Source organism: Berghia stephanieae, chromosome 4 (genome assembly GCF_034508935.2).
Source record: "Berghia stephanieae isolate SIO BIC M18660-M18661 chromosome 4, UCSD_Bste_1.3, whole genome shotgun sequence".
In the NCBI taxonomy this organism is placed as follows: domain Eukaryota; kingdom Metazoa; phylum Mollusca; class Gastropoda; order Nudibranchia; family Aeolidiidae; genus Berghia; species Berghia stephanieae.
This window is the reverse complement of record NC_088363.1, coordinates 7518134-7531791: the sequence shown is the minus strand read 5'-3', so window position 1 is coordinate 7531791 and position 13658 is coordinate 7518134. Positions and strand designations below refer to the sequence as shown.

The 13658-nt window shown below is 37.2% G+C and overlaps 1 protein-coding gene across 1 annotated transcript in view; it reads left to right on the top strand.

The window, feature by feature from the left end:
• The window catches only part of LOC144969966 (large ribosomal subunit protein uL22m-like), a 20565-nt gene extending 14507 nt beyond the window's left edge, over positions 1 to 6058 (top strand). The window contains exons 5-7 of the mRNA XM_078909080.1: positions 64 to 141; positions 1279 to 1348; positions 4233 to 6058. Of these exons, the coding sequence (XP_078765206.1) occupies positions 64 to 141; positions 1279 to 1348; positions 4233 to 4450 (366 nt within the window). The 3' untranslated portion in view covers positions 4451 to 6058. The remainder of the gene's footprint in view (positions 1 to 63; positions 142 to 1278; positions 1349 to 4232) is intronic.
• Positions 6059 to 13658: the final 7600 nt, after the last annotated feature.

Sequence of the window (13658 nt, the reverse complement as noted above, 5' to 3'; positions counted from 1 at the left end):
CTGAACAACTTTTAAAAAATCTGATCTTTTCATCGCCTCTTTGTAAAACTTGCTTTTTTTCAGGTCCGAGGGTTGTCGATAGACGAAGCCATCAAACAATTGTCTTTCCACAAGAAAATTGGGGCAGCTCATGTCAAAGAGGTAGGAAAATATTCTAAGATGTTTTGATGGAAGGGAGTCATTGGTGAGCTGGACAATGAAATGTCTCAGCAGTGAACACAAGTGTGATGTCAAAAACTGGTTCTAATTTCAATGGAAGTGTAAGACCACTCTTTCATAGGACTGGATACATACCTTGTGTAAATGATCTTCTGATGTCAGAGTGATGGCATCTTATTTTCTAGTCTAAATATATTATACTGGTTGTCAATAAAGATCATCCATCCTCGCTCTTTTACGTCCCGTAATCCTAAGGATCTGCCTTAACATCCTGCTACTGAAATATTTATGCCACCTTATGATTCAATATGTAACCTATTCATTATTAGTCTTCTGAATGACTGATTACATACACACTTCCAAGGGTGTGTATCGTTTCAGTATCAACCATCTCGTACATACACACTTCCAAGTGTGTTTATCGTTTCAGTATCAACCATCTCGTACATACACACTTCTAAGTGTGTGTATCGTTTCAGTATCAACCATCTCGTACATACACACTTCCAAGGGTGTGGTTCGTTTCAGTATCAACCATCTCGTACATACACACTTCCAAGGGTGTGTATCGTTTCAGTATCAACCATCTCGTAACTCATCTATATTGTGGAGATGCTCGCTGTTGGTTTTTCTCATGTTTAAAAAGTAGTCTGAACCAGTCCATCTGTGGAGTTGGGAGTTAATCCATATCTTCTTCTTCTTCTTCGTTCCTCTGATGGACATCTATGGCTGCAGTCCGACATCTGCTATGAAGTCTGTGGTCCGCTGTGGACCATATCAATTTCTTCTACCCTTTATAAGGGAACCTAGTCCATCGCAAAGTGCTTTCCTCTAGATCTAACAGACCCAGCTACCCAATTAGTGCTGAGTGTACAAGTAGGTCAGAAAAAAATCTTGACTTCATCCGTAATCGATCTTGGCCTATTTGTGTGCGAGGTGAGTGCTCTAACAACTGAGCTTTAGGGATCCCCAAAATAAAGTGAATATATGGAAACAAAAACAACAAAAACAACACCTTTTGTTTCGTTTACCGTCTTTTGTTATTTTAAAAATGGAATTTAAAAAATATTTAAACAGGATGAAATTTTGATAGTTTCCAATTGTCTGTCTACTCCAAAGGTGTTGGAAGAGGCCCAGGAAAAAGCCGTCAAGGAACACAACGTGGAATTTAAATCCAATCTGTGGATCTGTGAGTTTCTCTTTTTATTCTCCATTTTTTCTTTGGGTACAGTTTTGTTTGTGTATAGAACATGAAAGATATGAAGGGACAAATAAGGAAGCAGGAACGGCACTGTCATGTGTGAGACACTGCTGTTTATTTCTTCATAAAATCGGATCACTTAGTTATACTGCTGGAACCCAGCAAGTGACTGACAACAGCAGCTGCATGCTGTAAAATTGGCTACCTGGACGGGGATTCCCCTTTTTGAGGGTTAAGACGCAAAGTATTGCATTTTCGTGATGTAATATAACACCATATCTAGATGACCACTTACATGACAATAATATTAACTTACGGAACAGACAGTACTACTTTCACTTGTTATGTTGGTTCTTTTTTCGTTTTATTGTGATTATTCTGATAGGTTTTATAAGCAATTTAAAACCCCTACTATTTTAAAATATTTTTGTTGTTGTGCGGACAATAAAAAATTCAAATCTTTAAAATCAGACGTTGGATTCCGAAACTAATTCATGCTTTGTCCAGTCTTAATATTATTACACACAGTAAAACATTCATTTTCTGATTCAACACATTTTAACAACGTTTTTAATGGTCATAAATGTAATGGGCTGGACATCAGGTATGTTCTATTCATTTGTATTTTGTAATGTATTTAAAAGATGTGGAGATAAGTGAATTAAACAATTTAACACACTCCTAAAGAACATATAAAGCAATATATTGTGTGTGTAGGTTTTACCTCACTATTACAAATAGAAACAAAACCATCGTCATTACACCAACAACAACACCATCACAGTGGCGAAGTAGATAATAGATAGAAGCAATGAATATGGTAGAAAAAGGTATTCCTCTCTCTCTCTCTCTCTCTCTCTCTCTCTCTCTCTCTCTCTTTCTTTCTCTCTCTTCTCTTCTCTCTCTCTCTCTCTCTATCTATCTATCTCTCTCACACACACTTACATACACGCATACATCCTGTATATACACATATACAAACGTAAAAGTCAGGCTAAGAGAAATGCATCACATTCACACTACACATAATTCATATCACTGACAATAACGAGATAACATCAACAGTTAGTACAGATAGTATTCCACAAAGGCAAGTTTGACTGTGGAAAATAAGAAGAGGGGGAGTGGGGGGTGGGGGGGGGGGGAGTACTCAAACATAGCCAAGATAGAGAAAATAATAGTGGCACCTCCTAGGAATTAACAAATATTCAGACATAATTCTCAATATTCACAGTGTACAAGTAGTGCAGCTAGTGAATAAAACCTTCCTACACCAATCAACAGAGACATGAATGAAACAAACCCATTCATTTCATATTTCTTAAATCAGTAACAGATGTGTCTTTAAGAACTATTATTGTAGGGCTACTTGCAGAGAGAGAGAGAGAGAGAGAGAGAGTGTATATATATAACTTTTAATGATAAAACTGTAGAATCGGTGTAGTAAAGTGTTCCATGGTCAGTGGGGAGTCCAGGAAATGATTACGACATTGTTTACATTGTGTAACTTGTCCAAATTCATCACCCACGATAGCCTAGACATCTCATAGACTGCTAGATATTCCCAGTGAAATTTGATACCCCACCCCTACACTTGTTACATATTTGTTGAACTGAATTAACATTAGTGCAACAGAAAGTAGACAGTTTGTACTATGTACTAGGGTGAATAATAATAAACTGCAACGTCTGATTGTTGTTGTCGGGATTCCAGAAACATTTGATTTAAAAGATAAATGTAGTGAAAATGCCAGTCCACTTTGCTGTCTTCCTGAGAAAGAAATATACTGATGATATCTATGATATTTAGTCCACTGTGTGAGGGGGATTTCAATCTATAACATGAGTGATATAGATTTACATCTAAGATAATTGTGGCTTGGCTATGCCATTATTTATCAGACCAATTAGACTGCTCGCTTCACTGACTGCAGGCACGTGCCATACCAGAGCGCAGGTAAAGAGAAGGAGAGTAGTGACCTCTTGACCTAGCATCTCAACTAAGTGATCCGCTGGTAAACCACTGTGGAGATCAAGATCTGGAAAAATACAAGAAAAAAAACAAACATCCCCCCAAAAATCTTGCTGCCTTGACTGGGGATTGAACCTCAGACCTCCTGATTACCTGGTAATAGACAGTGTGCTGGTGGTGAAACTTGAGCATTTAGATAGCGCAATATACACTTAACGTGCTCAAAGTGCTTTACAAGCGGTCCCTAGCCAACAGCAACACTTAACATGTAGAAGGAAACATGACTCCTGTTTGGCGATATTACAATTATTTTTTTTTGGGACAGAAGCAACGCTGTTAACAGCCATGTTACTCATTTTACACCTAAGTGCAGTGAGAAATGTGACTGAAGAGCCTTTTTTCAAAGACTCAACTATGCGCTGCTCAAAGTAGGAGTCGAACCCTGGCGCCTCTGGGCCGAAGGCGAGTGTTGTACCACCAGACCACATATCCACGCATAACCAGTTAAGGACATTGATTGGTACAGCAATATTAACTAATGACCTATTTCATTATTCAGTTCACAAATCTCTTATAGAATGAATAAACTTGACATCATTCTGGACTTTGTTATTGGTTTTGTCTTTAGACTGCCAGAGAGGTTATTAGTTCTCACCCAATTCTTTCCCACTAGAAGATTAGAAACGTATATGGTTGTAAAGAATCTAGTGTGGATAATAATAATAATAATAATAATAATAATAATAATAATAATAATAATAATAATAATAATAATAATAATAATAATAATAATAATTATAATTATTATTGGTATTATTATCAATATTATTATTTTTATGTTATTTAAAATATATTTTTTCTTTTTACATTTCAAAAATCTTATTTATCTTTTTCTATCAGGTGATTCCTTTGCGACCAAGGGCATTGTTGTCAAAGGCTTGAGGCGTCACGCTAGGGGTCGCTTTGGGAAAATCAGCTACCGTTACTCTCAATACTTTGTCAGATTGAGAGAGGGAAGACCTCCAAAACATTACTACCCTCCCCCTAAGACTGGAACGGAGAAAATGGAAGAATACCTCAAAGACCAAAGGGCCAGACAAATTCCTCTGGGGTTGTAACACATTTGGACACTTTGGAGACTAACTGGGCTGACCAAAATGTTTCAAAACTCTCATGTCCTATTTTCTCTCACTTTTAAAAAAATGTCCAAGTCATTTTTAGTTCAGCAGATAATGTCATCATCATCATCATCATTGCCTTTTTCACCCTGGGTCAGGGTATAGGCCACAGACAAACAGTTTCCATCCTTCTCTATCCGAGCTAACTTTTTTATTCATTCCAGGTCTTACCACTTCTCTGTATATCAGCTTCTTTAATTCTTCTCCATGTTCCCCGTGGCCTTCCCCTTGATCTTCTGCCCTGAGGGTTCCAGTCCAATACTTTCTTTGTTATAGTGGAGTCGTTCTTTCTAAGCGTGTGTCCAATCCACCTCCATCGTCAGTGTATTTAAAATAAAATCTTACGACATACTGACTTAAGGCCTTTTGCTTTCTTGTCATTCTTGTGTCTGTGTCAATATCTTACAGTCTTTTGCTGTGGATGCGAATGTCAGACATTCTTCCTTTGGTTTTCAGTTCTTAGTGATTCTGGAGGCGTTTAAACCCTTTGAATTAAATATAACAAAAAAAAAAAAAAGAATGATTTTTTCATAAAGCTGAATACACCTGCATTAAACAAGGTTGGTCATTTTCCGTATATTTACGGAATCAGTACGTTATAAACCTTCAGTTTATTTTCCAATCACCTGCTAAACGGATAGAAAAGTAAGTACACAATGTCTTTTTACTGGAGGTCAGCACTCAGAAATGGGTTGATCAAATATCTTTTTACTGGAGGTCAGCACTCAGAAATGGGTTGATCAAATGTCTTTTTACTGGAGGTCAGCACTCAGAAATGGGTTGATCAAATGTCTTTTTACTGGAGGTCAGCACTCAGAAATGGGTTGATCAAATGTCTTTTTTTGTAAACGTTCAGTAAATTTTTGCCTCCTGAATTGGCAACCCTGATTAATCATTGGCATCAAACAGATTTGTAAAATAATCGACAGTTGTCAGATTTCCTACAAGATTGCCACAATATTTTGACTCGTTTTCTTTGCACTTTATATAAGCATTAAAATAAAAAAAAAAAATAATGCCCTTCCACCATGACTTCACAAGATATCATCGCCTAGGCATTCCTCGAAGGAATATATATATAACTCATCAAACAAGATGTCTGATGTCAACAGGAATCACCCATGTTGTCCAAGTGAGCAAATTGGGGGTTAATAATCTTGCTCAGGGATAAAAACGAAAGTGCCTGATGCGGGGCTCGAATCTGTGTTCTTCGGGATCACAGTGCAATGCTTTAACCACTCGGCCACTTCGCACCCCTTATCTAAGCATAGTGACTTCAAACAGCTGCTGTGCCGTTCATCCATAAATAAGTTTAAGAAAATTTGTCCACTGACAATTATAGATGTGATATTGATATAACTATCTTTGTCAAATCTTTTTTGTAGTGCAAGATAGTCCAGTTGATAGTGTACGAGATAACCGACGGTTTGGATAATGAGTGGCTTGTATTGAGAGAAAGTCGTGAATGAATTGAGGCTTGAGGGAAATGAGTTATAAAATATTGTTTTTAAATTGTGTGATTTTGTAAATAAATTGATACGAATAACAGATTTGCCTGTTTTCTTTTATTTTTATTTTGTATTTCGTCAATTTGCAGAGCATTCGTGAAAAAGAATCTTTGTCTATTTTTAAACGTTCGCTTAAAACATATTTGTTTCGATTTTAGTAGATGGTATGAGAAGCAAGATAGGTTTGGTTTGTGTTGTGTGTTGTGTTGTGTGTGTGTGTATGTGTGTGTGTGTGTGCTTGTGTGTGTGAATGAGTATGTTTCAGCCAAAGTAATTTGTAATTTAAGCGCTTAGAGTCTGGTGTCTCGGAGTTATAGCGCTATATAAGTTTTCAGCATTATTATTATTATTATTATTAATTACATCTTTTTTTAAACCGAATTTATTGGATTTTGTTTATCTTTTTTGTTTTGTTGGATTGTCATTTATTATCACACCTTTATAAGAACTCAAAACAAAGGACATTACTTATCTACGAGAGATAAAGTTGTCCATTATTTCAGAGTTAGTTATTACCCTTGTATTATTATAATATTGGAAAAACTCAAGGGACAATACTTATACATGAGAGGTATAGTTGTCCATTATTACAGTTATTGCCCTTTCTTATAATGTAGGGAATGCAAGAAATACAGGGGACGTTACTCATAATCGTGCACTATAAAGGTGTCTATATTACAGAGTTACTCCCATTATATAATAAAATGGGGGGTGGGAGGAAATTAAAGCAAGGGATATTACTCCTACACGACAGGCATACTTGTCAACTATTACAGAGTTACTGCCCATATATGCTGGGGGGAATAAAAACAAGGGACGTTACTCGTGTGGAATAGCTTTTTTTTGTTCATTATTACAGAGTTACTGCCCTTACACCATAAAATGGGACAAGGAAAAAAATCAAGGGTTGTTACTCATACACGATAGCTATATTGGTTCATTATTACAGAGTTACTGCCCTTATACCATAAAAAAAAGGGGGAGGGGGGATAACATTTACTCTTACACGACGACTGTGGTTGCCTACTATTACAAAGTTACTGCCCTTTTATCACAAAATTGGGGGAAAATTAATACAAGGGATGTTACTCATACTCGATAGCTATAGTTGTCCTTTATTACAGAGTTTCTGCCCTTATATCATTAAATGGGTGAAGGGAGGGATGCAGTTACATTTTGTGATTAAAAAACAGTCCAGTATTCCATGTGAATTCAAAGCTACTCGAAGCTGTGGATTATTTTGTTCAGTGTCCTTCCTTCAGAGTCACCAGGCCCATGGAGCCAGAGTTTATCCCGGTTTCTATTGCTTGCTATCCTTTGGATAGGACGCTGGTCTATCACAAAGTACTTTCCACCAAATCTAACAGACTCGGCTACCCATTCGCTGCTGAGTCCGAAAAAAAATCTCGACTGCACCCAGGATAGATCTCGTCCCTCGTGCTCTACCAACTGAGCTATCAGTTCAGTGTAGTTGTCCTTTATAGTCAAGAGCCATAAGGCCCAACCCAGTGCAGTGTTTTTAGCGTTAAACAGACAGCTATACTATTATTGCTCGTAACCCTTTGGTTAGGACATTCTGATGGCTGAATTTGCTGCAAATAACAGACAATTTGTTGAAATCTCTTCCTTCTCTAATGCCTTTTAGTCCATGATCCAGCCGGGGGGGGGGGGGGGGGGGGGGGGGGGACATTTTGAGTCATATACCATTGGAAAGATTATAATTGTCTCCACATCAAAAAGTGACCACATAAGAGAGTTACAGCCGATTTTCTAGTTATTTCCCCTTATATAAGTCATTTAATTTTTTCAACTTTGAATGGTTATTTCTCCTTTAAATTTGGTTGTATTGAAATTTGAAATGCACATCTGGGAAGTTTTTAGGTTACTTTGTGACATTCTTGAAGAAATTAACTAATTTTTGTGATATATTTTAAAATGACACATAATTTACAAATTCAAGGGAAATAACTCGAAAATAAATTTTCGCTCTTTTCATGTTTAGATAGGGTTAATATTTGTTCTTTATCAGTAATGAAGTATTATATTAGGAAAATTACTAAATTTTTTGTTTATTTTATTTTAGATGCCTTAAATAGTTCACCAAAGTCAACACAAAACTAACAATTGAACATGGACGAAAAACCAATTCAATTAAAAAAGTCTTCTTGCCGGAATCAGAAATCATTTCCAGCATCAACACGTTTTTGTATCATTCATGATTCTTCTGCTAGTATAAACGATGAAGTAAAACAATTAACTATAACCTCGTGGAATAAAATACAACAGGCTATTTCATCTCAGAATTTGTCCAGTTGCTCGACCAGCACTTTCGTTAATATTTGTGATAATATTCCTTGACACCCAATCTATGACACCCACGACTTCCATCGAAAATACTACCAACGTTTTATCAACACAAAAGTTTCTCGTAAAAGGAAAGTTGAAGATAAAGATGGTGACTGTGTTACTGTCAGAAAAAGACGTCCGACTGGAGAAATGGTATTATTCCCAAATGAATGTATGTTTTGTGAAAAAACTGAAAAATGGATTGTGCGTAAAGGCTAAGGTGTTAATCAACGTGCAAAACTTGTTAAATGTCAGACAGTGGCAGCAGAAAAAAGTATAAAAGAAGCAGCAGCCAGAAATAATGATGAATATATGATTGGAAATTTTTTTTTTTTAAAGGTTTTACGGCGCTTGCAACACATTTAGGTTATATCAGCGCCAGTAAAAAGGAAGAAAATGGGATAGTAAAAAGGTCTAGAATTACAATTAAAGCACCCAAGAAAAAGTAAGACATAGGGGAACTGGGAACAAATAGGGATCAGATGTAGATTCCACGAGCATACCACCAATGCACTTAGTTTGAGATCACCTATGTCTCATCCAGACACAAGCACAAAATCCAACAAAGAGGAATACACTCAAATGCTTGCATTATACATTAAAAATAACAAATATAATAACACATAACAGAGAGATGATTTACAAGGAAAAAAAATATCATCTCCCAAAACAATAACTATGCATTTGACTATTTCCCTCCCAGCTAGGACTCCGGCCAGGGTCGGGACAAAACCGAGCAATCTCACACCAAGACAAAGACAGAAAGCAAGTTGGAAAACAGATATAAGGGGATAGAAGACACGGTAAGTACCTCCCTGCCCACTATGGGAGGTAGGGAACCCCACCCAGTATGATTGGAAAAATTACTGGAATTGACTTAATTGCCAAAGAAGCCCAATATCATGATGAATGACGAAAAGCCTACATACGACCGAAACATGTACGAAAGTCAAATAACCAAGATGATATTGATATGAAAAATGCTCAGCCTTACCCCTTCAAGTGAACGAAAAACCAACTCCATTGGCCAGGATGTGTGTTTCTGTATTACCAATGGAGCTTGGCAACTCCCAAAAGCCCTTACATTCGCTATGTCCATACACCACTTGACAGGCAGTGCAAAGCAAGTGACAATACTGAATAGATTAGGATACTGTGTTTCATACATGAGCACACTTGAAATAGAGACAGCAATGGCTAGCAGTATAAACCTATCAAATGATGCTACACCACCAGATATTCTTAAATACGAAAATGTAACACATTTCTGTTGGGACAATTTTGACCTGTCAGAAGAGACGATGACTAGTGCTGGAACAACACATTCAACGCATGGTATTGCTATTCAGCTCTTCAACACACATCATAGAAGGAAATGTTTTGCTCCATTCACTCATTTCTATTCCGGAAACATTTGGACAATTGGCTAAGACAGTATTTTCGTGTCTTCCAAAAGGACGAGTTGTTCATTTTGTGACTGATTCCTACAAAGAAAATTCCATCAAATGCACAGAACGTATTCGACGTGGCACATCTGATACAATTATTTTGAAAGGCAGGTCAACAAAAGTACTCCGTGATTGGAAAAGTTCTTTTGTGCAATAATGAAAACAAGAAGCAACTCATCAAGTTCATTTTCAACGAGTGGTCCACCGATGAGAATGCGGAGCTGTTAGTTGGGAGAAAGGTGTATGTGGTCTGTGAAGAGGAGGTCACTCTACTCACTACCGAGGATGGTAAAATAACTGACCAACTTCCTATTTACCACTTAACTTACAATCAACGCAGGAAGAAGCAGACACTCGAATTGTTTTACATGCAAACTTTTCTAAAGTAAATGACTTTGCATCAAAAGTTATTGTGAGGTCCACTGATACAGATATCTTTCTCCTCTTACTTCATTTTGCTGATGCATTATCTCCATTGGAAATAGTATTTGATACTAGTGTTGGTGACAAGAGGCGTTTTGTCGTAATAAATGATGTTATCCAGAGTGTCAATGGGGATATAATTCCATCTTTACTTGGATTTCATGCCCTAGCATGTTGTGATTCAACTCGTGTGTTTCTGAACAAAGGCAAAATTAGGCCGTTAAAAACGTTATGTAATAATCCAGAATCACAGACTGCCATGAAGGATATTGGTGAACACGAAAATCTCACAGATGAAGTTAAATGCCAGCTTGAAAAGTTTGTGTGTAAGATTTACAATTCAGAGCATGAAAGCATCAATGAATTACGATATCAAAGTGTTTGTTCAAAGTTCCATACAAAGAACAATGTTATTGTTATACCTCCCAAAAGCAGTACCGACTTAAGCATGATGCCTCTGTGTCAGCAATCACTGGACTTGCATTTAAAACGAGTAAATTATCAAGTTCGAATTTGGAAAAGAGCTTTGCAACAATTTCCCGAATTACCACCAGTTGAATTTCATGGTTGGAAGCGTTGCAACAATATACTGTCCATCGAGTGGGGTGAGAAAATGTTTCCCATAGAGCTGACAGACATTCTTACTTCTGAATCACATATTTCAAATTCAAGTGAAAGTAGTGATCTCAGTGGAGATGAAAGTGCATATTCTGAATGCTATTCGAGTTCTGACAACACAAGTGACAAATATTAGTAAACGTAAAAGAACATAATTTTATCTTAAATGGTGCAACTCAAATATTTAAATGATATTATATGTTCAGTACGATATGTTGCAATGTACTTATAGCTCTGGGATTGTTGAACATCAAGGGAGATGATATAATACTTAGTAATTTTATTGCATGAAATTATATTGTTGATCACACAATACAATATAAACGTTCTAAAATAAGAATGTGTGTCCTTTACATAAAAATAACAACTGATACTTAAGTACATAATGTACTCTTGTAATTTTGTATAAAATTTCACATCTTTTAACCGTTTCACTGTTTTTAAAGGTCATTAACTTCCATAGGAATTATTGTTTTGCCACGAAATACATTATCAAACAGCAAAATGTCAGTCTCAATCAATGGTATCTAAATTTACACGTTTGATGTATAATGTATTATTTTTTTTTTGACAATCAGGGGAAATAACTGATTTTCAAAAAAAAAATTCCTTCAAAGGGCCATGACTTTCTTATGTGGTCACTTTTTGATGAGGAGACAACCGGGATCTGATAGAGAATTTTATAAGCTTTCCAATGGTATATGACTCAAAATGTCCCCAGTGGGGGGGGGGGGGGGGGGGGGGGGGTACCAGTGGATCATGGACTATTTATAAAGTAAGAGAAACTCAGGTGTTTACTTAAAATGAAAAAAAAGTAAGATAATGATTTTTCCAAAACGCATAAGGATGCGATTTTTATTTTCAAACAAACAAATCAAATATTTCAAAAGGTAGAAATACTGTCTATTATTCATCAGCATACCACTGAAGTCAATGACAACACATTCTGTTTGAGCATGGGGAAAACAAACAACAAAACATAATGGCGTCAACTAAAAAGAAATATCAAAGACAAAAAAAATCACCATGATGACATCCGCTGTCAGACGACTCTGAGGACAGCTTGGCTCAGTGGTACGGTCTTTGCTTCGTACTTCAAATGTACAGAGTTCCGACTCGTGTGACCTTGAGCGAGTCACCTTGCCTTAGCTCGCTTTGCAGCACTGCATTGCGGCTGGTGCCTGGGTTATTCCAGTCTTCCATTGGAATAGACCCTAGAGACAAATTTCCCCTTTTGGGATGAATAAAAAATTCAACTCCGCCTAAACCTTGGGTCTGATTCGGCAATTCGGCACCTCATTAGGGAAAATTATCTCGCACGCACATTTATCACCCATCCTCTCAAATCGGGGAAAAAGTACGGATGGACGACGTGCAATAAAAAAAGTGACATTAATATGAAAATCATCTGAAATGTAGTTTTTGTGGCTTGAAGAAAGAGCCTCGTGGCAGTTGTAAAAAAAAAAAAATCCCTTTATTCATCCCTTGGAGGAAAACTGTGTCTAGGGTCGATTCCATAGGGAAGACTGAAATAATCCAGGCGTCAGCCGCAGTTCAGCTAGGGTGAGGTGACTTTCTCAAGGCCACACAGCGCAGTAGCGGGCGATTGAACTCAGTACCTTTCGGGTACGAAGCAAAGACCATACTGCTGAGCCACGCCGCTGCCCCCCCCCCCCCCCAATAGGGAATGAGATTAGCGGAAGAGTAGCGTCCCTTGGTTGGACATCACCCATAGTCTGTGACGTCACCGGCGGAAAATTTATTAGAGAGTGAACATCATGTTGGTTGTGCGCAGGCGCAAAACCAAATTGACGTTCTCTCTGTAAGGTGACGTCCAATCAAGGGACGCTACTCTTCCGCTAATCTCATTCCCTAAACAACATGGAGTCGTTCAGGGGATTTAAGACATATAAAACACTTGCCCTAAATGGGACATTTTTCTACCTGACAAATTATGGAGCAGGCACTGGTGTGAGACAAAGATCTGAAAAAGTTTGTATGAGACAGTGCCAGGCAAAACAGACAAAAAAAAAAAAAAAAGAGCCAGCCTCAGCCGGGTATCGAACCTCAGACCTCTTGCAACAAGTCTGGAGTTTGATCACCAGTAGAGGCATGCTGGTCTTTCTGGGATAGCATTTTCCTTGTATGTTTTGTCTGACACTGTTTTAACACACACTTTTTGAGATTTTTATCTACCTTAAAATCCATTTTTACCATCCAAATCACTCGGACATATAACAATAACACCACATAGATACGGTAGGTCACATATTTTCATAATCCTCTAGGAGATGGACGTTAAGTTCAAAGCAGCTCTGTTTTTGGCTGAAAATTAGTACAAGCACCTAACAGGCTTCATGTTTTGTCCTATTCGCTGCTCATCATCAAGACATGGAAAAATTAAAAAAAAGTTCAATCTTCCAGATCAGGATCTTGACCAAGGATAAAAAGTTTTACAAAGGCCATCTTTTTCTTTCTTTCTTTTTTTTTTTTCAGACTGCTAAATTGTTCATTAAAAAAATAAGAGTTATATAAATAACTCACTAGAAGGCACAGGATGTTGATGTAGGCACCTTGTATAAAGGGGATCCTGGTAGCTTATTAGGTAGTATACTTGCTTCACAAATGTGACCCACACAAATGTGACCCACCGTCTCAAAACGGTATTATGTCGGAACGAACCATATGCTTTAAGGCCGAATTTAATGTTAAACTGGTCAAAAATATAATTTGTTGGCATCATCACCCTAAAATACGATATCCATTCTCCTCAATTAAACATACAAACTCAACACAAGTCTGATA